This window comes from Nematostella vectensis, chromosome 14, assembly GCF_932526225.1.
Source record: "Nematostella vectensis chromosome 14, jaNemVect1.1, whole genome shotgun sequence".
Classification (NCBI taxonomy): Eukaryota; Metazoa; Cnidaria; class Anthozoa; order Actiniaria; family Edwardsiidae; genus Nematostella; species Nematostella vectensis.
Window position 1 is genome coordinate 13373752 of NC_064047.1, and position 27008 is coordinate 13400759.

Sequence of the window (27008 nt, forward strand, 5' to 3'; positions counted from 1 at the left end):
CATGTAAACTGACTGTTTGTGTTTTACCTTAACGCCTGTTCCATGAAAACTGACTGTTTGCGTTTTACCTTTACGCCTGTTCCATGTAAACTGACTGTTTGCGTTTTACCTTTACGCGTGTTCCATGTAAACTGTTTGCGTTTTACCTTTAGGCCTGTTCCATGTAAACTGGCTCTTTGCGTTCTACATTTACGCCTGTTCCATGTAAACTGGCTCTTTGCATTTTACCTTTACGCCGACTCCATGTAAACTGGCTGTTTGCATTTTACCTTTAGGCCTGTTCCATGTAAACTGGCTGTTTATGTTTAACCTTTACGCTTGTTCCATGTAAACTGGCTCTTTGCGTTTCACCTTTACGCCTGTTCCATGTAAACTGGCTGTTTATGTTTCACCTTTACGCCTGTTCCATGTAAACTGACTGTTTGCGTTTTACCTTTACGTCTGTTCCATGAAAACTGACTGTTTGCGTTTTACCTCTACGCCTGTTCCATGTAAAAATGACAGTTTGCGTTTTACCTTTACGCCTGTTCCATGTAAACTGACTGTTTGCGTTTTACCTTTACGCGTGTTCCATGTAAACTGTTTGCGTTTTACCTTTAGGCCGGTTCCATGTAAACTGGCTCTTTGCGTTCTACATTTACGCCTGTTCCATGTAAATTTGCTCTTTGCGTTTTACCTTTACGCCTGTTCCATGTAAACTGACTGTTTGTGTTTTACCTTAACGCCTGTTCCATGAAAACTGACTGTTTGCGTTTTACCTTTACGCCTGTTCCATGTAAACTGACTGTTTGCGTTTTACCTTTACGCGTGTTCCATGTAAACTGTTTGCGTTTTACCTTTAGGCCTGTTCCATGTAAACTGGCTCTTTGCGTTCTACATTTACGCCTGTTCCATGTAAATTTGCTCTTTGCATTTTACCTTTACGCCGACTCCATGTAAACTGGCTGTTTGCATTTTACCTTTAGGCCTGTTCCATGTAAACTGGCTGTTTATGTTGAACCTTTACGCTTGTTCCATGTAAACTGGCTCTTTGCGTTTCACCTTTACGCCTGTTCCATGTAAACTGACTGTTTGTGTTTTACCTTAACGCCTGTTCCATTTAAACTGACTGTTTGCGTTTTACCTTTACGTCTGTTCCATGAAAACTGACTGTTTGCGTTTTACCTCTACGCCTGTTCCATGTAAAAATGACAGTTTGCGTTTTACCTTTACGCCTGTTCCATGTAAACTGACTGTTTGCGTTTTACCTTTACGCGTGTTCCATGTAAACTGTTTGCGTTTTACCTTTAGGCCTGTTCCATGTAAACTGGCTCTTTGCGTTCTACATTTACGCCTGTTCCATGTAAATTTGCTCTTTGCGTTTTACCTTTACGCCTGTTTTCATGTAAACTGACTGTTTGCGTTTTACCCTTACGCCGACTCCATGTAAACTGGCTGTTTGCATTTTACCTTTACGCCGACTCCATGTAAATTGGCTGTTTGCGTTTTACCTTTAGGACTGTTCCATGTAAACTGGCTCTTTGCGTTTTACATTTACGCCTGTTCCATGTAAACTGACTGTTTGCGTTTTACCTTTACGCCTGTTTTCATGTAAACTGACTGTTTGCGTTTTACCTTTACGCCGGCTCCATGTAAATTGGCTGGTATCTGGCTTGCATTGACGACACCACTCGTTCGGTTTAGCATCGTTTTGCGCAAAACAGTGGCCATTGATCAAGCAGGAGTCTTGCTAAAACATTGAGATGATAATGAAACGTTCATGGGAATCAGTTTTAGGCATATTTAGGGACGAGCTAGGTGCTATGCTCGATTGATGCAAGGGAGCACGGCAGAATGTGCTTCATTAAACGCGCGATTGAGATTATTACGAAAATAAACCACTTTGTTATGGAATCTTGGTAAACCCCAAGAGTCGAAAGTCATAGACTCAAGACTTATAGGCCGAAAGTCGGAAAGATATCTAAAATATCGAAGAGTTTTACTTTTCCTCGCTCATGAATTTTATTTTTACTTTAAAACATATTTCAGATATCTTGTCCGACTCTCGGCCTATCAGTCTCTACTCTAGGGGTTTACCCAGACTCCTTTGTTATGCAACGCGTCATGTGTGTTTGTTTTGTAAGGGGAGTTATCAGTAGCGCTTTTGGGGGTGTGGGGCTCGGATTATGAACTGGATTATGTTTGTCAACTGTGTCTTTGTTCGTATCATCGGCCCGAAGATATGGGATACGCGTAGTGTCGACACGAAGTGCCGACGAAGGATGCACGATGTGCATCTCCCTCTCTTCGGAAAGCATTCGTTAAATAGGAACACATTTTGCCGTGCTCCCTTGATTGATGTGCTCATCTTTTTATATTTGTTAATCCCTTCTGTCTATTGGTATTAGTAAATCTATCAAAATGATGGGGGGGGGTCTGTCCCTTACTCGGTGGAAAATAGTTTTCGTGTTATAGATGGTACCATTCTATAGAATTTTAATCGAGTTAACGGGATTGTCGAGGTATCGAGGCCTTGATCCCTCGGATGATAACAAACTCTCACACTTTGACAAATTCATAAATCTAAGTCTGAACTTTTTAGAATATTTTTCAATCACTTTTTATAGCTGGTGATATTCGGGATATATTTCCCAGGGAGGGAGGGGAAAGTAGCGTTTGTATACATACCCTGAGGACACAAGTGCCTGTCTTGCTGCACCTCATACAGACGGAGTCGTACGATATAAACCTCATCTTTTGCTGACTTGCGTCGATCTTGTTGTTGGAGATCCTAATGTACAGTCCTCCCGCGGGGGTCCCGGGATTGTCGTAGTCCCATACCTTCGTTGGAGGGTCCGGAAGGCTGCATTTGACCCCAAATAAGTCAAACTTTTTCACCTTGAATTCGGTTGCGTGACATGTGAGATTCTCTGAAGGTATAAATCCATCACCAAAGATGTTGGTCTTCTTGCATGGCCTCCTTCTAATGTCACACAGACCCCCATCGTGAATCCTAGGAGAACCACCGACTTTAATCACACATCGAGAAGATAAATACTGTTGTTTTTGTCATTGTTGATAATGGTGAAGATAGTAATGAACGCTGGCAAGGAAGAGGAAGAGTACGACGATAATGATGAAGATAATAATATTGACAATGGTTACGACGACGATGATAAGGATGATGATGATAATGATGGTGATGGTGATGGTGATGGTGATGGTGATGGTGATGGTGATGGTGATGGTGATGGTGATGGTGATGGTGATGGTGATGATCGTTTCCCAAATTTTTGTTTCTCTGCCTTTCGTCTCGCTGGCAGATTTTAACGGTCAGTCGCACTTGGGATTTTTAGCACTCTAAATGTTCGTGAGGCATTGCTCTTTCGATTTGCATCCAAAAACTAAACTCAAAAGGATATTTTCATTAAAATGAACCAATAATTGTGAACGCGCGTCTCAAAAAATGAGGAACTGAACGTATCGGAACACCGCCTATTTATTCAAATAGGAGAAAAACACTTTTCCTTGTCAGAAATCAAACCAATTTGAATGAATGCAGTACAGTATGGCAGTGGTAAACAAATAGTAACGAATGACAAGCATCACCCGAAGACCTGTGGCAACAGCAAAAGGCTGAACTATTGCCAAATATGAACAGGAACACAGGTTCCAAGACTGAGAATTCGTATTAAATTAAAAGTAAATAATCAACTAACAACAAAAACAACAAGTCAGAGAGATAAATCCCATCAATACCCGCTCTCCCCGCCAAACCCGGAGTACACGGTGTAGTCAGAACAAAGTTGAACGATTTTTAAATCGTAAGAAACTTACAGTACAACTGGGATCAATATTGAAGGGAATACATTACGCATGGGGTTGCGACTCAATCAATCAATCGATCAATCAATCAATCAATCAATCAATCGATCGATCGATCGATCAATCAATCAATGGAACAAACAATCAATAAGATAATGAATTCCTGCAATACCCGCATAACCCGCCATTCCCGGAGTACACGGTGAATTCAAAACAAAATTGAACGATTTTTGAATCGTAAGAAACTTACAGTTACTAACAATGTCATAGAATTGTTGAATGGAATAGATTTAGCATGAGGTCGAGACTGAATTCATAATCAACGTTCAAGTTTGTTTAGAATACACCGGATACTCCGGGTATGGCGGGTATAGCGGTTATGGCATGAATTCATCAACTAAACACATCAACTCTGCTTAGAATACACCGTGTACTCCGGATAAGGCGGATATAGCGGGTATTGCATGAATGCATTACTAAAGTACGTTGAATTTGGCTGGGAATACACCGTGTACTCCGGGAATAGCGGGTATGGCGGGTACTTCTACTCTTACTACTACTACTACTACTTACTACTTACTATTATTATTATTATTATTATTATTATTATTATTATTATTATTATTATTATTATTATTATTATTATTATTATTATTATTATTATTATTATTATTATTATTATTATTATTATATGTTTAGTTGATTATTATTATTATTATTATTATTATTATTATTATTATTATTATTATTATTATTATTATTATTATTATTATTATTATTATTATTATATGTTTAGTTGATGATAATAATAATAATAATAATAATAATAATAATAATAATAATAATAATAATCAACTAAACATATAATAATAATAATAATAATAATAATAATAATAATAATAATAATAATAATAATAATAATAATAATAATAATAATAATAATAGTAATAATATTAACAGCAGTAGTAGTACGAGTAGAAGTACCCGCCATACCCACCATTCCCGGAATACACGGTGTTGGAATACATCGTGGAACTAGGCCGGATTAGAGAGGATCACCAGAAGTCTGAGGCTGAGAAAAGTAAAGTCATGGCAAGAGCGGCATTCGAGAGCCATTGGGTGCGAGCGACTGAGACTGAGCTGCACCGATGTTCGTCGAGATTGCAATCAATCTCGGAGAACGAGGCGTTGAAAAGCGCTAAAGCGTTGGTGCAACTTGTTAGCGACAAGTTAAAAAGTCACCATACCAACACTCATACTCTGGCTTGCGAGACGGCGATTGAGGAAAGACGGAATGCGTTAATCAGCTGGGGGCTCCTCGACCAACGATGTGCGCATTTGTAGCTAAACTTATGGGATCCGCTACCAAGCTGCGACGATGAGGCAGACAGTGACCAATATTCTTTGGTTCGAGACAGCGGATGTCCATCCCAGACACACACCCCTCCTCGCCAAGGCTCAAGTGACGATATGCCAGAGGTATAAATGTGTTTTCGTTACCTTTTTGCTGATCAAATTATTCGAGCCTTTCACGCTTTTTTAGATACCAAAGACCCCATCATGGAGCCCAAAACAAAACAGATGGGAATCACCAGGGATAGAATTGATGGCATTCACTACACCGGCCAAGCGCCGTTCCCTCACCCAGACTCCCAAGGGACGACGCAACCGACTCAAGTTTCGTAAACCGCAACCGACAGACAAAGGGCAAACAAGACTGGACGGTTTTCTCAGCCAAATGTTATATTTTTAATGTTCTGTAAACACGATATTCTTCCTGATACTCTGTATAACAAAGTCGCCATAAAGTCTGAATAAAGTCGTGTGCCTTCATATACGCACAACGCTACGTAATGATACCAATTATCAAGATTACTTAAAAGATTAAAGGTATTTTACCTACACAAATACAATTAAGGGTATTCGTAATGCACACTTTGTAAGACGCTTGTTAGTCCGATCTTGTGGCGTGATACATTCAGTTTTACTAAATACAAAGAAACATGTCGAAACGCCAAAATTAGAATGACTGTAAGTACATCATGTCCCACCTAGCCTTTCCTGTCCACTAAGTGGCTATTCATGGTGGCGTTGTTTCTGTTTGCTCGATTGAGCAACGAGTTGGGGCTCCTTCCTTTTTGGAAATGGAAGTCGGGGTCTCTTAAGATCGAAGTCCACTGCCCGAACCCGTATCTTTTGAGACCAACTTTAAGATACTTGTCCTCTTCGGGCGTAAATAAGAGCGATTTTCTGCGAGCCGGGCACAGTTCTGTCATCACAAAAGCGTCTTCGCGCTTCTGCTTTGCCGGTAGTTTGCGGGCTGAAGACTTCATTCTCGCTGCTGGCGGTGTGGAGATTTCTTGAACTTCGTCCGTTGAAGAGCACGACTTCGTGCAGTCGTCTTGATCCTCTGAAGAGTTTGAAAGGTCGGAGAGCCTCGTTAGAACCTCTTGTCCAGCTTGGTGCCACTGTCGCCATGTAGTTTTTCGAGGCATTTGCGCGCCTTTGTGGCGACTTCGCGTGAACGCTGCTTGCGATAGTGCACTTTGGCGACGTTCGAGCTGTGCTTCTGATCTTCAGAGATGGCGCTTCGATCGGCACTTTTTAGCACTTTGCAGCTAGACGTCTCGACGATTTGTCGGTATCGTGTGGGGTGAACATACTTGCCAGTCGTTTCAAACACAAGTTTGCTCATCAGCTCACCGAGCTTGTTGTGCTGACCCCCGTTTCTCGTAACTAGGACGTACTCACACTTGGGTTTGAGTAGCGGGCGAATGTGGGTTATGTATCCCTCGAGCACACTCATGTTTGTGTCGGTCAGAAGAAGCGAGTCGAAGCCGTACTTGCCCGCTGTTTTGAACATTTTCTGGTCGACAAAACCTCCGTTAGTCTTGGCAGTGCGCACCATGTCCACAGTCAGATACTGATACGTCATTGGCCGCGAGCCCTTGACTTGGATAAACAGATAAACGGCGAGAAATTCAGTGGCAAACGACAGATCAAACGGAGACGCCCTGTCGGGCGTGTCCTTGCACGTTCTCAGCACGGCCTCGTAGCGGGGCAAGTAGCGAGACACCACACCAAGGAGCTCGTGCATGGTTGCCCAGTGCCCTTTGGCCTCTAGCACATCGATGTCTAAATCGCTAGTCCACTGTAGCCGCATCATTTTTTAGACGGTCTTACGCACCTTTTTCAAGTATGTGTCCGCCGTAGACAGCCCTCTAAGCACCGCTTCCGATGCTCCGTTTACTTTTCTGTAGGTCACTAGTTCTGCAATGGCGTCCAGGTATCCGATTCGACCGGCATGACCCAACTGCCACTCGCTCTGCATTGAATCGGCAAATTTGAAAAGTAGATTTGGCGAACACAAGCAAAAGTCCACAATATCTAATGTGAGATGATCTTCGTCCTCGCTGCAAAATTTCAGAAACTTCAAGCATTTGCTAACCAGTTGCTGCGCTTGTCGATCACTTTTGCAGCCCCACCACTGCCCTTGAGCCACGCGGTGAATTGTTCAGCAAACGTGCAAGACATGTCAAACGATGGGACGCCATTACTTGAACGTCGTTGCCCCTTCTCCTTTTCCATTTGTCTTCGAGAAGCTTCGATGTCTGAGTCGCTGGGTTTCTCATCAAAGTAATAAAACCATAATTGCTTTTTCTTGACGTGTTTTCTACACCCTCTTTGAGTTCCAAACCCATCGTTATGGCAGTCTGATACAGGGCAGTGAAACAGTCCGTCATTTTCGTCTTCTTCTAAGTGCATTCTTTTTGGTTTCTTCGCAGCATTTGGAAGAAGCGACCAGTTTATCACATTACCCTGCTTTACCATCTCTTGTCAGCAACGGTTAATGCTAGAATGAGAAACGTATGCGGCGTACCGCATGTTTAATGCTATCAAATAAGTGAAAAGAGCCAATCAATCACTGCCACGCGACAGCCTCGAAATAGTGGCAGCAGTCTATTGGTTGGGCACGATAGACAAAAATGGCATACTCAAGCAAGCCTCGGCATGCCCTTGCTTTTGCACAACTTGTGCGAGTCTAGGCATCGCTTTGAAAGATCATATCTTTTGAGATTGAGAAACAAAACCATAGATGCGGAACTTTTGTTCATGTTTTCGAAAAAGGGAACACCCCACTTCGGTCCATTGTGGCCCTTTTGTTGTTTCTTTTCGCAAAGAAACGGCACTATTTAGGCCAAATCGGTCCCACTGTTCCTATACTTTTAACCACTTAGGAACAGGCGTTCCCTTTTAAGTCTATTAACCGTAGCAAACAGGAACTTTTGTTCTTTTTGAGTGGTGGTCCTCAATTGGGAACGCGTCAAAAAAGGAACTGTTGTTCCTAATTGCATCAATTAGGACCAACAGTTCCTTTGTGGACTTCGAAAAGGGAACATTTTGTTCTTCATTGTACAAACAAGTCCTTTTGTTCCGAAGCGTGCCATTAGCGTTCCGATTCTTCACCTCTAAACGGAACAACCGTTCCGTTAAGTGATAATTTATTCAGTTCCTTTCGCGGATATAGGAACACAACAAAAAATACGCGGAACTGTTTTCGAATTTTAAAACGTCTCGTGTGTAGCTCAATCAAAATAAACCTCAAACGCGAATAGAGCAAGCCCTCATAAACTACCTCAAGCAGTATCACGGTAACTTTGGCGTTCTATCGTTGCGCATACCGAAATTAAATGCAGAATAATCAAATTAGGGAAACGTATATGATGATGGTGATTATGATTACGATGTTGATGATGACGGCAAAGAAGACACGTGATGATGATGATGATGATGGAAAAAATATTATGATGACTTTCCAGTTTCAGCCATATTGCCTTGGTCATGAGGATATTGTTTGAAGGTCATTACCATATTGTTTGAGGGTCATTACCATATTGTTTGAGGGTCATTACCATATTGTTTGAGGGTCATTACCATATTGTTTAAGGGTCACAATCATATTGTTTGAGGGTCATTACCATATTGTTTGAGGGTCATTACGATATTCTCTCAGTCATAGACTTCGCCTCTCGGTCTTCTCTCTCTATTACTGCAGTTTGACATATAAAGCGCGTACACAGGGGGATGCGCAGGGTGCGTGCGCACCCCCCTTGGCGGCCAAAAAGTGGGCCATTTCTTATTAAGGAATCTTCAAATTCTTTGCTTTTTTCAGATGATACCTATTGCTGCGCACCCCTCTCGGCAAATCCTGGGTACTTGGCTGCATATTCTGTGTACTCTCGCAGACGACTGTAACTAAATCGCCTTCTGGTTTCTGCCATTCAATCCTTAGAGCGTTTCAGCTGGCCAGCACTGAAATGTTTTCAAACCACGCCACCTCCCCTTAAGGCGCTGACCAATCAAACAGCACCAAATTCCGTTACATTGAATCATGGAGGCCAAAAGGCGATTTAGCAGTTGGAATTCGTTGACACAAGTTCGCCAATATTGAAAACTGCAGAAATGATACGGGAACGATGAGTTGTTCACCTACCCTAGAAGTTCATGTACTGTGTCGATTGACAGGTTATCATTTGTTTACCTACCCAAGAAGTTCATGTACTGTGTTGATTGAAATGTTACCAGTTGTTTACCTACCCTAGAAGTTCTGTTACTGTGTCGATTGAAATGTTACCAGTTGTTCACCTACCCTAGAAGTTCTGGTACTGTGTTGATTGACAAGGAGCAGTCTAGTGATGTGAAACCTTCTTCGCAGATACAAGTGCTGTTTGAGCAGTTGCCATGGTTACTGCACTCGTTAGGGCAAAGGTTTTCTACGATATCTGAAAATAATGATGATGAAAAAAGATATGATAAAGATGATTGTTATGATATGAAATATTTAAATGGTAATCCTCTAACAAATTTACATTTGCATAGACCAAAATAACTCCGGGCAGAAAAAGTATTCATTGTATAATCTTGTCTAATCTTGGATGACTCAAACAAACTGCCTTTGTGTAGCATATAATTTGAGAAACAAAAATTACAATGTCAAAGTAACAGTTTGTCTGTCCGTCTGTCTCTCTGTCCGTCCGTCCGTCCGTCCTTCCGTCCGTCTGTCCGTCCGTCTGTCTGTCTGTCTGTCTGTCTGTCTGTCTGTCTGTCTGTCTGTATGTCTGTCTGTCTGTCTGTCTGTCTGTCTGTCTGTCTGTCTGTCTGTCTGTCTGTCTGTCTGTCTGTCTGTCTGTCTGTCTGTCTGTCTGTCTGTCTGTCTGTCTGTCTGTCTGTCTGTCTGTCCGTCTGTCCGTCTGTCCGTCTGTCCGTCTGTCCGTCTGTCCGTCTGTCCGTCTGTCCGTCTGTCCGTCTGTCCGTCTGTCCGTCTGTCCGTCTGTCCGTCTGTCCGTCTGTCCGTCTGTCCGTCTGTCCGTCTGTTCGTCTGTCCGTCTTGAATTGGTGCGCTAACTGTACGTTGTGTGCAAAGGCTTTGCGTTTACCTGCGGGGGGCCCCGATGGGTTGCCCTCAGCATCCTTGGTGTAGAGCGTCAGGTTGTTGTAAGCCTCGTCTTGGCAGCCGCTCTTCAATGATTCCAGGGCTGACACAGCGAAACCGGCATTTCCTGTGACCTGGTGCATGGGTTATAACACGTTAATAATACAACTCCACGAAGTTCCGTGTCAATCTGTGTCTATAGTCTTCGCGCTGCGTGGAACTGAAAACTCGCGATTTTAGGGACTTTAATAAATAAAATGCATCACGCGGCACTGGAGAAGAAATAATAAAATAGAAGTGGGTAATTTTGGTTACTATAAATTTATGCAAAAGTATTAAGCACCAGTTGACTTTTGACTTACTGTAAAGTAGGTTTCGGGAATTCGATTATGACCTTTGGATAAAAAAATGCAGTAGCAGTATTGTAAGAGGATTCAGTGCCTTGGATTAACTGTAATGCCAGTATCAAATGACAATTACCATGAGATCAAAAATGCAGCTCTGCGAAGTCGAGGCGGCATCCACATTCGGCAAAGCACTGCAACTCTTTCCGACGACAGTGTCTTCGATGAGTGTTTTGCAGAGGCGTGTCGCATTTTGTCTTGTCATCCTATCCATCTCGATACTTCGTCTGGCTCGGATCCTGCTCTTAGCGTATCGTTCATTGTGTTCGTCTGTGAAATAGTCAGCGTCCTGCTGGTCCATGCTGAAATCTCTGTACGTCTCACCCTGCCCTTCAAACTGATCTGGAGGTACCTCCACCCCTGGGGGGTTCTGTGGGTAGATGATTTCCGAGAGTTGTTTACAATCCTCCACTCTAGTTTCTCCGCATGCGCAGAACGTTTTCTCCATGATCTGGTCTGGGAGATGGTTGGACGGCAGAATGTGGAAGTAGCTTTCATGCGGTTGCTTTCTAGGCACATACAGTCGATCCCATTAACGTTGTACAAGAGAATAGACGATTAAAAAGTAAATTCAAGATATTCAAGATATCTCCCATGCGTAACGGTGGGGCTGGGTTGAAGATTTACAGGGGCGGATCTAGCTTTTTGCCCCAAAAAAGGATGCTCCCATACTTAAAATCCCTACAATCACATACAATATTCGACACAATATTCGAAACACACACAAATACATCACTACAATCACATACAATATTCGGAACACACACACACACACGCACGCACACACACACACAAATAGATCACTACAATCACATACAATATTCGACACACACACACAAATAGATGTGCCCGCTAACAGACCATTTGATGGACTTCCAAGTGATACTTTAGCTTTTAGAGCAAAAAGGTTTGGAGCTAGAACATTGAAAAAACCTGATAAACTTTTTTCGGGAGTGCGTAAATATAGCAGTGTTTCCGAAAAAAAAAATGTTTCATGAGTTTTCCGTAAGCCACTCAACAATCAGTCATTTAGGAAAAGATGCAAGCCAGCTTGAGAATCCCATCTGAATCATTTTGGTACTTTTGATCATCCGCCTGACATATTGACAGAATATTATATTACTACAATGGCCCAGGTAAAACTAGTACTAGCGCAAAATAAGTTGAGTACACCATGGTCTCTTGGTACAAATATTATAGGAAAGTTCACAAGCATCAATATCTCTGAGATCTGTAACACTACCTCCAACTTAGTCCAAATCTTGTCGCATCCGCATGTGAATGGCCATCGCCTCCGTGTTGAAACTCGTCGTTTGAGTCACCATTCATGTTGCCACAGAGTCCGCGAATGCTGTTTGAGTTCTTGAAAGCATTCACTTTGATATTCATTCCCCAGTCCAACCTTATGACCTCGACCTTCGTGCCAGAAGGGAGAAGTACCTACAAAAAGGTCAAAATGAAGTTTCTTACGTAAACGCCTAGGGGCACGCAAGCACAATTTTCATCATAAAGTAGACGGGGGTGTCGTCCTATTTTTTAGGGTATAACATTCTACTAGGTACTAAACCGTAGGTGTTTAAAGATCCCTCCTATACTGCTATCCCCTGAAGATTCTCAGCCTAGATGAAAATACGCGAAAGTCGTCAGAAAAATGGTGTGCTTGATACCAATGAATAAAATAAGTACAGCGGTAACTATGGTTAACACAGGAAACCCGGTAAGATCGCCAGAACACAGGACACCCAGTAAAAACGGGGAGAGTGTGTGGGGAGTTGGGTGGGGAGGGGGGTCGCTAGCTTCAACACAGGGAACCAAGTTAGTACGTCAGGGGCAATGGTTAACACAGGAAAACCGTAAGGAAAACTGGGGGAAAGAGTAGACACAGGAAACCCGGTAAGAAGGCCGGGGGGCTAAGGTCAACACAGGAATCCTGGTAAGACGGCCGGGGGGCTAAGGTCAAACACAGGAAACCCGGTAAGGAGGCCGGGGGGCTAAGGTCAAACACAGGAAACCCGGTAAGAAGGCCGGGGGCTAAGGTCAACACAGGAATCCTGGTAAGACGGCCGGGGGGCTAAGGTCAAACACAGGAAACCCGGTAAGGAGGCCGGGGGGCTAAGGTCAAACACAGGAAACCCGGTAAGAAGGCCGGGGGCTAAGGTCAACACAGAAATCCTGGTAAGACGTAGACACAGGAAAACCGGTAAGAAGGCCGGGGGGCTAAGGTCAACACAGGAATCCTGGTAAGAAGGCCGGGGGGCTAAGGTCAAACACAGGAAACCCGGTAAGAAGGCCGGGGGGCTAGGGTCAAACACAGGAAACCCGGTAAGAAGGCCGGGGAGCTAAGGTCAAACACGGGAAACCCGGTAAGGAGGCCGGGGGGCTAAGGTCAACACAGGAATCCTGGTAAGAAGGCCTGGGGGCTAAGGTCAAACACAGGAAACCCGGTAAGGAGGCCGGGAGGGGGAGTAAGGTCAAACACAGATGAAAACCCGGTAAGGAGGCCGGGGGGCTAAGGTCAACACAGGAATCCTGGTAAGAAGGCCGGGGGGCTAAGGTCAAAAACAGGTAACCCGGTAAGAAGGCCTGGGGGGCTAAGGTCAACACAGGAAACCCGGTAAAAAGGCCGGGGGGCTAAGGTCAAACAAAGGAAACCAGATAAGAATGCCGGGGGGCTAAGGTCAAAAACAGGAAACCCGATAAGAAGGCCGGGGGGATAAGGTGAACACAGGAATCCTGGTAAGAAGGCCGGGGGGCTAAGGTCAAACACAGTAAAAAAGGTAAGGAGGCCGGGGGGCTAAGGTCAAACACAGGAAACCCGGTAAGAAGGCCGGGGGGCTAGGGTCAAACACAGGAAACCTGGTAAGAAGGCCGGGGGGCTAGGGTCAAACACATTAAACCCGGTAAGAAGGCCGGGGGGCTAAGGTCAAACACAGGAAACCCGGTAAGGAGGCCGGGGGGCTAAGGTCAAGCACAGGAAACCCGGTAAGAAGTCCTGGGCGGCTAAGGTCAAACACAGGAAACCCGGTAAGAAGGCCGGGGGGCTAAGGTCAAAGACAGGAATCCCGGTAAGAAGGCCGGGGGGCTAAGGTCAAACACAGGAAACCCAGTAAGGAGGCAGGGGGGCTAAGGTCAAACACAGGAAACCCGGTAAGGAGGCCGGGAGGCTAAGCTCAACACAGGAATCCTGGTAAGAAGGCCTGGGGGCTAAGGTCAAACACAGGAAACCCGGTAAGGAGGCCGGGGGGAGTAAGGTCAAACACAGATGAAAACCCGGTTAGGAGGCCGGGGGGCTAAGGTCAACACAGTAATCCTGGTAAGAAGGCCGGGGGGCTAAGGTCAAACACAGGAAACCCGATAAGAAGGCCTTGGGGGCTAAGGTCAACACAGGAAACCCGGTAAGAAGGCCGGGGGCTAAGGTCAAACACAGGAAACCCCATAAGAATGCCGGGGGGCTAAGGTCAAAAACAGGAAACCCGGTAAGAAGGCCGGGGGGCTAAGGTCAAACACAGGAAACCCCATAAGAATGCCGGGGGGCTAAGGTCAAACACAGGAAACTCGGAAAGAAGACCGGGGGGCTAAGGTCAATTACAGGAATCCTGGTAAGAAGGCCGGGGGGCTAAGGTCAAACACAGGAAACCCAGTAAGAAGGCCGGGGGGCTAAGGTCAAAGACAGGAATCCCGGTAAGAAGGCCGGGGGGCTAAGGTCAAACACAGGAAACCCGGTAAGGAGGCAGGGGGGCTAAGGTCAAACACAGGAAACCCGGTAAAAAGGCCGAGGGGCTAAGGTCAAACAAAGGAAACCCGATAAGTATGCCGGGGGGCTAAGGCCAAAAACAGGAAACCCGATAAGAACGCCGGGGGGCTAAGGTGAACACAGGAGTCCTGGTAAGAAGGCCGGGGGGCTAAGGTCAAACACAGGATACCCAGTAAGAAGGCCGGGGGGCTAAGGTCAAACACAGGAAACCTGGTAAGAAGGCCGGGGGGCTAGGGTCAAACACATTAAACCCGGTAAGAAGGCCGGGGGGCTAAGGTCAAACACAGGAAACCCGGTAAGGAGGCCGGGGGGCTAAGGTCAACACAGGAATCCTGGTAAGAAGGCCTGGGGGCTAAGGTCAAACACAGGAAACGCGGTAAGGAGGCCGGGGGGGAGTAAGGTCAAACACAGATGAAAACCCGGTAAGGAGGCCGGAGGGCTAAGGTCAACACAGGAATCCTGGTAAGAAGGCCGGGGGGCTAAGGTCAAAAACAGGTAACCCGGTAAGAAGGCATGGGGGGCTAAGGTCAACACAGGAAACCCGGTAAAAAGGCCGGGGGGCTAAGGTCAAACACAGGAAACCCGATAAGAATGCCGGGGGGCTAAGGTCAAAAACAGGAAACCCGGTAAGAAGGCCGGGGGGCTAAGGTCAAACACAGGAAACTCGGAAAGAAGGCCGGGGGGCTAAGGTCAAACACAGGAATCCTGGTAAGAAGGCCTGGGGGCTAAGGTCAAGCACAGGAAACCCGGTAAGAAGGCCGGGGGGCTAAGGTCAAAGACAGGAATCCCGGTAAGAAGGCCGGGGGGCTAAGGTCAAACACAGGAAACCCGGTAAGGAGGCAGGGGGGCTAAGGTCAAACACAGGAAACCCGGTAAGGAGGCCGGAGGGCTAAGGTCAACATAGGAATCCTGGTAAGAAGGCCGGGGGGCTAAGGTCAAGCACAGGAAACCCGGTAAGAAGTCCTGGGGGGCTAAGGTCAAACACAGGAAACCCGATAAGAATGCCGGGGGGCTAAGGTCAAAAACAGGAAACCCGGTAAGAAGGCCGGGGGGGCTAAGGTCAAACACAGGAAACTCGGAAAAAAACCCGGGGGCTGAGGTCAAACACAGGAATCCTGGTAAGGAGGCCGGGGGGCTAATGTCAATTACAGGAAACCCGGTAAGAAGGCCGGGGGGCTAAGGTCAAAGACAGGAATCCCGGTAAGAAGGCCGGGGGGCTAAGGTCAAACACAGGAAACCCGGTAAGGAGGCAGGGGGGCTAAGGTCAAACACAGGAAACCCGGTAAGGAGGCCGGGAGGCTAAGCTCAACACAGGAATCCTGGTAAGAAGGCCTGGGGGCTAAGGTCAAACACAGGAAACCCGGTAAAGAGGCCGGGGGGGGAGTAAGGTCAAACACAGATGAAAACCAGGTTAGGAGGCCGGGGGGCTAAGGTCAACACAGTAATCCTGGTAAGAAGGCCGGGGGGCTAAGGTCAAACACAGGAAACCCGGTAAGAAGGCCTGGGGGGCTAAGGTCAACAAAGGAAACCCGGTAAGAAGGCCGTGGGCTAAGGTCAAACACAGGAAACCCCATAAGAAGGCCGGGGGGCTAAGGTCAAACACAGGAAACCCGGTAAGAAGGCCGGGGGGCTAAGGTCAAACACAGGAAACCCCATAAGAATGCCGGGGGCTAAGGTCAAACACAGGAAACTCGGAAAGAAGACCGGGGGGCTAAGGTCAATTACAGGAATCCTGGTAAGAAGGCCGGGGGGCTAAGGTCAAACACAGGAAACCCAGTAAGAAGGCCGGGGGGCTAAGGTCAAAGACAGGAATCCCGGTAAGAAGGCCGGGGGGCTAAGGTCAAACACAGGAAACCCGGTAAGGAGGCAGGGAGGCTAAGGTCAAACACGGGAAACCCGGTAAGGAGGCCGGGGGGCTAAGGTCAACACAGGAATCCTGGTAAGAAGGCCGGGGGGCTAAGGTCCTACACAGGAAACCCGGTAAGAAGGCCTGGGGGGCTAAGGTCAAACACATGACACCCGATAAGAATGCCGGGGGGCTAAGGTCAAAAACAGAAAACCCGGGATGAAGGCCGGGGGGCTAAGGTCAAACACAGGAAACTCGGAAAGAAGGCCGGGGGGCTAAGGTCAAACACAGGAATCCTGGTAAGAAGGCCGGGGGGCTAAGGTCAAACACAGGAAACCCGGTAAGAAGGCCTGGGGGGCTAAGGTCAACACAGGAAACCCGGTAAGAAGGCCGGGGGGCTAAGGTCAAACACAGGAAACCCGGTAAGAAGGCCGGGGGGCTAAGGTCAAAGACAGGAATCCCGGAAAGAAGACCGGGGGGCTAAGGTCAATTACAGGAATCCTGGTAAGAAGGCCGGGGGGCTAAGGTCAAACACAGGAAACCCAGTAAGAAGGCCGGGGGGCTAAGGTCAAAGACAGGAATCCCGGAAAGAAGACCGGGGGGCTAAGGTCAATTACAGGAATCCTGGTAAGAAGGCCGGGGGGCTAAGGTCAAACACAGGAAACCCAGTAAGAAGGCCGGGGGGCTAAGGTCAAAGACAGGAATCCCGGTAAGAAGGCCGGGGGGCTAAGGTCAAACACAGGAAACCCGGTAAGGAGGCAGGGGGGCTAAGGTCAAACACAGGAAACCCGGTAAGGAGGCCGGGGGGCTAAGGTCAACACAGGAATCCTGGTTAGAAGGCCGGGGGGCTAAGGTCATACACAGGAAACCCGGTAAGAAGGCCTGGGGGGCTAAGGTCAAACACATGACACCCGATAAGAATGCCGGGGGGCTAAGGTCAAAAACAGAAAACCCGGGATGAAGGCCGGGGGGCTAAGGTCAAACACAGGAAACTCGGAAAGAAGGACGGGGGGCTAAGGTCAAACACAGGAATCCTGGTAAGAAGGCCAGGGGGCTAAGGTCAATTACAGGAAACCCGGTAAGAAGGCTGGGGGGCTAAGGTCAAAGACAGGAATCCCGGTAAGAAGGACAGGGGGCTAAGGTCAAACACAGGAAACCCGGTAAGGAGGCAGGGGGCTAAGGTCAAACACAGGAAACCCGGTAAGGAGGCCGGGGGGCTAAGGTCAAAAACAGGTAACCCGGTAAGAAGGCCTGGGGGGCTAAGGTCAACACAGGAAACCCGGTAAAAAGGCCGGGGGGCTAAGGTCAAACACAGGAAACCCGATAAGAATGCCGGGGGGCTAAGGTCAAAACCAGGAAACCCGGTAAGAAGGCCAGGGGGCTAAGGTCAAACACAGGAAACTCGGAAAGAAGGCCGGGGGCTAAGGTCAAACACAGGAATCCTGGTAAGAAGGCCGGGGGGCTAAGGTCAATAACAGGAAACCCGGTAAGAAGGCCGAAGGGCTAAGGTCAAGGACAGGAATCCCGGTAAGAAGGCCGGGGGGCTAAGGTCAAACACAGGAAACCCGGTAAGAAGGCCGGGGGGCTAAGGTCAAGCACAGGAAAACCGGTAAGAAGTCCTGAGGGGCTAAGGTCAATTACAGGAATCCTGGTAAGAAGGCCGGGGTGCTAAGGTCAACACAGGAATCCTGGTAAGAAGGCCTGGGGGCTAAGGTCAAACACAGATGAAAACCCGGTTAGGAGGCCTTGGGGCTAAGGTCAAACAAAGGAAGCTCGGAAAGAAGGCCGGGGGGCTAAGGTCAATTACAGGAATCCTGGTAAGAAGGCCGGGGGGCTAAGGTCAAACACAGGAAACCCAGTAAGAAGGCCGGGGGGCTAAGGTCAAAGACAGGAATCCCGGTAAGAAGGCCGGGGGGCTAAGGTCAAACACAGGAAACCCGGTAAGGAGGCAGGGGGGCTAAGGTCAAACACAGGAAACCCGGTAAGGAGGCCGGGGGGCTAAGGTCAACACAGGAATCCTGGTAAGAAGGCCGGGGGGCTAAGGTCAATTACAGGAATCCTGGTAAGAAGGCCGGGGTGCTAAGGTCAAACACAGGAAACCCAGTAAGAAGGCCGGGGGGCTAAGGTCAAAGACAGGAATCCCGGTAAGAAGGCCGGGGGGCTAAGGTCAAACACAGGAAACCCGGTAAGGAGGCCGGGGTCTAAGGTCAACACAGGAATCCTGGTAAGAAGGCCGGGGAGTTAAGGTCCTACACAGGAAACCCGGTAAGAAGGCCTGGGGGGCTAAGGTCAAAAACAGAAAACCCGGGATGAAGGCTGGGGGGCTAAGGTCAAACACAGGAAACTCGGAAAGAAGGCCGGGGGGCTAAGGTCAAACACGGGAATCCCGGTAAGAAGGCGAGGGGGGGGGGGGGTAGGCTGGGCAAGTATTGACCCAATAAGCACCAAGCCTCTGGCCTCAATGAGTAAAGTAATGACAAATATTTATTAACTTACAGTATGCGTTACTCGGCTGCCAGAGATCTGCCTGTAAATGTGTGTTCCGTTTGGTAGATGTCCGCTTGGTACACGGACGGTCATTGGCATGGGAGCATTGGCTTGGTGTTGCAATTGGGAGTTGCAGATTGACAGAATCATCACGTCATTTCTCTCACGTATTGCTACTCCGCAGTTACAGGAGGCGCTACTATCCCAGCACGTCCACAGGCGCGTGTGCACCTACAAGGGATATCAAGAATGATGTCACGAAACGCACCCACTTTATTTTACTAGAAAACCTTAATTATCACCAGTTCACTTCCAGAGGGGCGACGAGGTATGGATTAGAGGAGGTATGGAGTTTTTTTATATCACACATTTTTATAATGTATGCTACAGAAGCATAAGCGCAATTTAGCTACGTTATTATAACGTTATTATAGGAAATTAACACTGGTAGATATTAACGTCTATTAAATGTACACGTATCAAATAAATGTGAATTTTAGCATAACGTATTCAGATAAACTAAATAACGCGGATCCAAAAAGATGGCAGAATTGATTTCTTAATTTGCTGCTTGGAAATACTTTTCTCATGCCGAAAATGATGACGAGCTAGACCAAACACTATGTGAAGTTCCTTATTACTAAGCAGTATGGGTGATGTAGAAGGTATCAGAAGATTTCACCACATTAGATTGATGCATCACAAAAACAATGAGAAACAAAACAATAGAACGAAAATACAATAGAACAATGAGGTTATCCAGCCAATCCTGTTAGGGCTTACCAGCGTTCTTCTACACTTCACAGCAGTATTAACTATTTTGTTTTCGATCTTTAATGATTAGTATTAATCATCAGTATTAACTTTTCAAATTCGCGTTAACTTAAAAGTGAAGCGTTAGTTTCCCATAATAAGGTATAAAGGTCCGCTACTAGCCTCAATTGTGTTGCACTTTAAGAAGATCGCCTCTTGAAGCTAGTGGCTTAGAGTTGGCATTGGTTAGGTCCCTTAACCCTAGCAGTGTTCCATGTTCGGCGGGTAAGGCCTGAGAGAGTAGTTGTACATTGCAGCAAGAGACACATACCTTGGAGTGGTGGTCAGTATCAATTATATGATAAGAAAGAGTAGCTGTACATTGCAGCAAGAGACACATACCTCGGAGTGGTGGTAGTATCAATGATATGATAAGAAAGAGTAGTTGTACATTGCAGCAAGAGACACATACCTCGGAGTGGTGGTCAGTATCAATTATATGATAAGAAAGAGTAGTTGTACATTGCAGCAAGAGACACATACCTCGGTGTGGTGGTCAGTATCAATGATATGATAAGAAAGAGTAGTTGTACATACCTCGGTGTGGTGGTCAGTATCAATGATATGATAAGAAAGAGTAGTTGTACATTGCAGCAAGAGACACATACCTCGGAGTGGTGGTCAGTATCAATTATATGATAAGAAAGAGTAGTTGTACATTGCAGCAAGAGACACATACCTCGGTGTGGTGGTCAGTATCAATGATATGATAAGAAAGAGTAGTTAAACATACCTCGGTGTGGTGGTCAGTATCAATGATATGACAAGAAAGAGTAGTTGTACATACCTCGGTGTGGTGGTCAGTATCAATGATATGATAAGAAAGAGTAGTTGTACATACCTCGGAGTGGTGGTCAGTATCAATGATATGATAAGAAAGAGTAGTTGTACATACCTCGGTGTGGTGGTCAGTATCAATGATATGACAAGAAAGAGTAGTTGTACATACCTCGGTGTGGTGGTCAGTATCAATGATATGATAAGAAAGAGTAGTTGTACATACCTCGGAGTGGTGGTCAGTATCAATGATATGATAAGAAGGAGTAGTTGTACATACCTCGGTGTGGTGGTCAGTATCAATGATATGATAAGAAAGAGTAGTTGTACATACCTCGGTGTGGTGGTCAGTATCAATGATATGATAAGAAAGAGTAGTTGTACATTGCAGCAAGAGACACATACCTCGGAGTGGTGGTCAGTATCAATTATATGATAAGAAAGAGTAATTGTACATTGCAGCAAGAGACACATACCTCGGTGTGGTGGTCAGTATCAATGATATGATAAGAAAGAGTAGTTGTACATACCTCGGTGTGGTGGTCAGTATTAATGATATGACAAGAAAGAGTAGTTGTACATACCTCGGTGTGGTGGTCAGTATCAATGATATGATAAGAAAGAGTAGTTGTACATACCTCGGAGTGGTGGTCAGTATCAATGATATGATAAGAAAGAGTAGTTGTACATACCTCGGTGTGGTGGTCAGTATCAATGATATGACAAGAAAGAGTAGTTGTACATACCTCGGTGTGGTGGTCAGTATCAATGATATGATAAGAAAGAGTAGTTGTACATACCTCGGAGTGGTGGTCAGTATCAATGATATGATAAGAAAGAGTAGTTGTACATACCTCGGAGTGGTGGTCAGTATCAATGATATGATAAGAAAGAGTAGTTGTACATACCTCGGTGTGGTGGTCAGTATCAATGATATGATAAGAAAGAGTAGTTGTACATACCTCGGAGTGGTGGTCAGTATCAATGATATGATAAGAAAGAGTAGTTGTACATACCTCGGAGTGGTGGTCAGTATCAATGATATGATAAGAAAGAGTAGTTGTACATACCTCGGTGTGGTGGTCAGTATCAATGATATGATAAGAAAGAGTAGTTGTACATACCTCGGAGTGGTGGTCAGTATCAATGATATGATAAGAAAGAGTAGTTGTACATACCTCGGAGTGGTGGTCAGTATCAATGATATGACAAGAAAGAGTAGTTGTACATACCTCGGTGTGGTGGTCAGTATCAATGATATGATAAGAAAGAGTAGTTGTACATAGTGGTGGTCATTATCAATGATATGATAAGAAAGAGTAGTTGTACATACCTAGGTGTGGTGATCAGTATCAATGATATGATAAGAAAGAGTAGTTGTACATACCTCGGTGTGGTGATCAGTATCAATGATATGATAAGAAAGAGTAGTTGTACATACCTCGGTGTGGTGGTCATTATCAATGATATGATAAGAAAGAGTAGTTGTACATACCTCGGAGTGGTGGTCAGTATCAATGATATGATAAGAAGGAGTAGTTGTACATACCTCGGTGTGGTGGTCAGTATCAATGATATGATAAGAAAGAGTAGTTGTACATACCTCGGTGTGGTGGTCAGTATCAATGATATGATAAGAAGGAGTAGTTGTACATACCTCGGTGTGGTGGTCAGTATCAATGATATGATAAGAAAGAGTAGTTGTACATACCTCGGTGTGGTGGTCATTATCAATGATATGATAAGAAAGAGTAGTTGTACATACCTCGGAGTGGTGGTCAGTATCAATGATATGATAAGAAAGAGTAGTTGTACATACCTCGGTGTGGTGGTCAGTATCAATGATATGACAAGAAAGAGTAGTTGTACATACCTCGGTGTGGTGGTCAGTATCAATGATATGATAAGAAAGAGTAGTTGTACATACCTCGGAGTGGTGGTCAGTATCAATGATATGATAAGAAAGAGTAGTTGTACATACCTCGGTGTGGTGGTCAGTATCAATGATATGATAAGAAAGAGTAGTTGTACATAGTGGTGGTCAGTATCAATGATATGATAAGAAAGAGTAGTTGTACATACCTCGGTGTGGTGGTCATTATCTTGGAACAGCACATAGTCACCGTGGTGTAAAAAAGGGTAATACCTAAAAAGCAGATGATATGGGTTTCAAAGGCGATTACTTTCTCAAACACGATATATATCGAGGCGCGCAAGGCGAAACTGGTAGGCTTGCATATAGCCTGGATTTTCTTCTTACTTTCCGTCAAATGTGCTAAAGTGAGGGTCGTTATAAGTTCGACATTCACGATTCTCTGTCTGTTCTACTGTGACCTACCAAAGCAAGCAAAAAAAGTGTATAAAAATATGCACACAGTAATGCCTGCTTTTTAAACAACAACAACAATAATATAACGGCGAGAACAACAACAACAATAACAGAAACTACAAAACTTAGTTTCTAGTAAAACGTGATACATTCGCACGTAGAGGCTTAGATTATTTCATGTCGTCTGCATCTCGGTAAATATATCGATCCTCCGCGATCAAACTCTTCCAAAATACTGGTGACCATGGTAACGGTGTGATTATTTATTTTTATCAATGTTTACCGTGCCAATGCTCAGGAAGAATGCAGGATGGGGAAGTAGCTGCTGATCTTGGGTTTGCAAGTTGCCTCTTCTTAACTTAACAAAAATCATTTTATTGTTTTCTGACAATGACAACGTAACCGCTCAAAACTTAAAACGCCCAACAAAGCGTCCAAAAATAAAAACGTCCTTAAAAGCCCAGCCATTAAAACACCTAACCTTTAAAACGCTAAAAACGCTAGACCTTAAATACACTAGACCAAAATAGAATCTAGCCAATAAAACGCCTAACGATAAAAACGCCCAAAGATAAAATCGCTAGACCAAAATAAAGCCCAACCATTAGAACCAACTTTTAAAACGCTAAACACGCTCGACCATAAAAACACTAGATAAAAACGCCCAGCCAATGTAGACTTACCCGTACACGCGGCAAGATATAGTCATCCCAAATCAAACTAGGAAGTGAGTCAGAAGGACCTTTGAATAAAATATGCACCACACGGGACTGCCCGTCTATCAGCGTATCACAGACACTTCGTACTCGGACATTGTACGTGGTCCCTACGTCATCACCGTGTGAGAACGCGACTTGGCAGTTATCAAAAATGCCCACATTGTTAGTTGTGAGCAGCGTAGCGAATATCTTGATTGGGAGGAGAGGGTGGGGCAAGATGTGTATCGGTACTGTGGTCCTGAGGGTGATGTCAAATGGCTTGTCGCACTCTTTCGTCAAAATGTGTCTTGGATGAACCTGCAAGATGGGCATGGATTACTAAAATTTCAGATAAAAAATCAGATAATCAACTATTCTTGAAGGCGGAGTGCTCTCTCCTTGTCAAGACAAGGATTTTATTACCTCTATCCCAATATAATAGGATCACTGTACTTCTGCCTGGTCCATTTGTTACCCAAATGCGTGTTATACTTCATCCTTAGCCGACAGGTGGTCTAAGATTCCAAAACAGATCTATAATCAGTATGGCGCGTCCAAAGGCCCTCCCCTCCCCTTCCCTCTACATTCAACCTCCCCTGCCCCTCCCTCTACATTCCACTTCCCCTGCCCCTCCCTCTACTTTCCACCCCCCTCCCCTTCCCTCTACATTCCACCTCCCCTCCCCTTCCCTTTACATTCCACCTCCTCTCCCCCTCCCTCTACATTCCACCTCCCCTCCCCTTCCCTTTACATTCCACCTCCTTTCCGCTTCCCTCTACATTCCACCTCCCCTCCCCTTCCCTCTACATTCCACCTCCCCTCCCCTTCCCTCTACATTCCACCTCCCCTTTCCTTCCCTTCCCTCTACATTCCACCTCCCCTCCCCTTCCCTCTACATTCCACCTCCCCTCCCCTTCCCTCTACATTCCACCTCCCCTTTCCTTCCCTTCCCTCTACATTCCACCTCCCCTCCCCTTCCCTCTACATTCCACCTCCCCTCCCCTTCCCTCTACATTCCACCTACCCTCCCCTTCCCTCTACATTCCACCTCCCCTCCCCTTCCCTCTACATTCCACCTCCCCTCCCCTTCCCTCTACATTCCACCTCCCCTCCCCTTCCCTCTACATTCCACCTCCCCTTTCCTTCCCTTCCCTCTACATTCCACCTCCCCTCCCCTTCCCTCTACATTTCAACCTCCCCTCCCCTCCCCTTCCCTCTACATACCACCTCCCCTCCCCCTCCCTCTACATTCCACCTTCCTTCCCTCTACATTCCACCTTCCTTCCCTCTACATTCCACCTCCCCTTTCCTCTACATTCCACCTACCCTCCCCCTCCCTCTACATTCCACCTACCCTCCCCCTCCCTCTACATTCCAATTCCCCTTTCCTCTACATTCCAAATCCCCTCCCCCTCCCTGTACATTCCACCTACCCTTCCCTTCTCTCTACATTCCACCTCCCCTCCCCTTCCCTCTACATTCCACCTCCCCTCCCCTTCCCTTTACATTCCACCTACACTCCCCCTCCCTCTACATTCCACCTCCCCTCCCCTCCCCTTCCCTTTACATTCCACCTCCCCTTCCCTTCTCTCTACATACCACCCCCCCTCCACCTCCCTCTACATTCCACCTCCCCTCCCCCTCCCTCTACATCCCACCTCCCCCCTTCCTCTACTATCCACCTCCCCTTCCCTCTACATTCCACCTCCTCTCCCCTCCCCTTCCCTCTACATACCACCTCCCCTCCCCCTCCCTCTACATTCCACCTTCCCTTCCCTCTACATCCCACCTTTATGCCACCTCTCCACCACCAACACCCCTAGCCTGCCCCTGCCTCCAACTCCCCCCTGTAAGCCTCACACTTCACCCCCTCCCCCTCACCAAGCCTCACACTTCACCCCCTCCCCTTCACCAAGCCTCACACTTCACCCCCTCCCCTTCACCAAGCCTCACACTTCACCCCTCCCCCTCACCAATCCTCACACTTCACCCCCTCCCCCTCACCAATCCTCACACTTCACCCCCTCCCCCTCACCAATCCTCACACTTCACCCACTCCCCCTCACTAAGCCTCACACTTCACCCCTCCCCCTCACCAAGCCTCACACTTCACCCCTCCCCCTCACCAAGCCTCACACTTCAACCACTCCCCCTCACCAAGCCTTACACTTCACCCCCTCCCTCACCAAGCCTCACACTTCACCCCCTCCCCTTCACCAAGCCTCACACTTCACCCCCTCCCCCTCACCAAGCCTTACACTTCACCCCCTCCCCTTCACCAAGCCTTACACTTCACCCCCTCCCCCTCACCAAGCCTTACACTTCACCCCCTCCCCTTCACCAAGCCTTACACTTTACCCCCTCCCCCTCACCAAGCCTTACACTTCACCCCCTCCCCTTCACCAAGCCTCACACTTCACCCCCTCCCCCTCACCAAGCCTTACACTTCACCCCCTCCCCTACACCAAGCCTCACACTTCACCCCCTCCCCCTCACCAAGCCTTACACTTCACCTCCTCCCCTTCACCAAGCCTTACACTTCTTGGATTGTCACTAGTGAGTAACAGCGTGATGTGTAAGCTCGCGTTTCTCGCCTAATTTTTCTCCTTTTTGACGGTCCTGTGGGGTTCGTTGGAGGAACATGGACGAATTACAGGAAAAGTACCCGATCAAGCCCTTCCAGGAGAAGACTTCTAAACAAAAGCGCCTGAAATTTGAAGATATCGACCTAGATATTTACAAGCCCGGTGCACGCTGCGTAGCCTTTAAGACTTCCGAACAGAATATTTACTTCTGGATCAAGATATTCCAGAAATACTACTTCACAGCCCTACAAGATACTGCAACCTTCGAGGCCAAATGGATCGACCATCCAAATAAGGCAGGCTCTCAAACTGAGAGTATCGAGATCAAGATATCTCGCCTACACGAACCCCGACACGTGGAGGACGATGAGGTCTCTAATGCCGGAACTCTTCTCCTCACAATCCACATCTACTTAACAACTAGGGTCATTCTGTGCCAGGGAATCGGCTTCGATATATGGGCTAAACTGGCATTCCCAAGATTAAAAGAAGCAGTTGACAACGCGATACGCTCAAACGACGATTGCACGTCCACCGAATTGGTAACGGAAATGACCCTGTCACTCCTCACTGAAATTTAACGGCACCAAGGCCGGAAAACAATAAAACCGAAAACAAACCACAAACGAGATGCCCGTACCAAATGCTTTAGAAAACCCAGAAGTACAGCCTCTAAACGAAGATTTTTCTATCAGAGTTGAAACTAATCTAGAAACACCAAAAAGCTCGACAAACCGGAAACGGCGGAACTCCCTAGATTCTTTCCGGACTCTCAGCCCGGAGCTCGGCTTGAATTTCAGAACTGAAATTTATCGCCGCCAACCTAGAAGTTGATCTCACTCAACTGAAGCAACAACTAGTCGAATCATCACTGAATAATGAATTTTACAAGAACAAAATAAGTCACTTAGAAGATAAGCTAGTCCAGCAATCAAACATCTTCACAGCAGATATCAAGCTCCTTTCTAAGAACAGCCACTATGATACGGAAATTATTAAACTGAAATCAGAGTTCTAATGTCTATGGAAACCCAAACCCACGCAAAACTCAAGCGCAAAAAAAGACCCCAAAGACCAG

General features: G+C 46.4%; 2 protein-coding genes and 1 long non-coding RNA gene across 3 annotated transcripts; all 3 read right to left on the reverse strand.

Annotated features, from left to right (window-relative positions):
• Positions 1 to 234: 234 nt before the first annotated feature.
• On the reverse strand, positions 235 to 1322 carry LOC125559755. The gene is made up of 2 exons (XR_007306423.1): positions 1285 to 1322; positions 235 to 351 (listed from the first exon to the last, which is right to left on the reverse strand). It is a non-coding gene; the product is annotated as an uncharacterized LOC125559755 (long non-coding RNA).
• A 129-nt stretch (positions 1323 to 1451) lies between these two features.
• LOC116610947 (von Willebrand factor D and EGF domain-containing protein-like) lies at positions 1452 to 23783 on the reverse strand (the record flags this gene model as incomplete). The annotated part of the gene is made up of 12 exons (XM_048721451.1): positions 1452 to 1475; positions 1601 to 1729; positions 2668 to 2992; positions 9455 to 9587; positions 10242 to 10371; positions 10718 to 11150; positions 11885 to 12081; positions 18738 to 18959; positions 22401 to 22464; positions 22579 to 22652; positions 23331 to 23663; positions 23769 to 23783. Coding segments are annotated over 12 exons (2079 nt in total), but the record flags the coding sequence as incomplete, so codon positions are not given.
• On the reverse strand, positions 5551 to 7446 carry LOC116601378. The gene has a single exon (XM_048721345.1). It carries the CDS (start codon positions 6968 to 6970, stop codon positions 6245 to 6247), a length of 726 nt encoding a protein of 241 aa, XP_048577302.1. The 5' UTR covers positions 6971 to 7446; the 3' UTR covers positions 5551 to 6244.
• Positions 23784 to 27008: the final 3225 nt, after the last annotated feature.

Coding starts and splice junctions, on each gene's coding strand:
- LOC116601378 (XM_048721345.1), bottom strand. CDS start 6,970: ATGATGCGGCTACAGTGGACTAGCGATTTAGACATCGATGTGCTAGAG.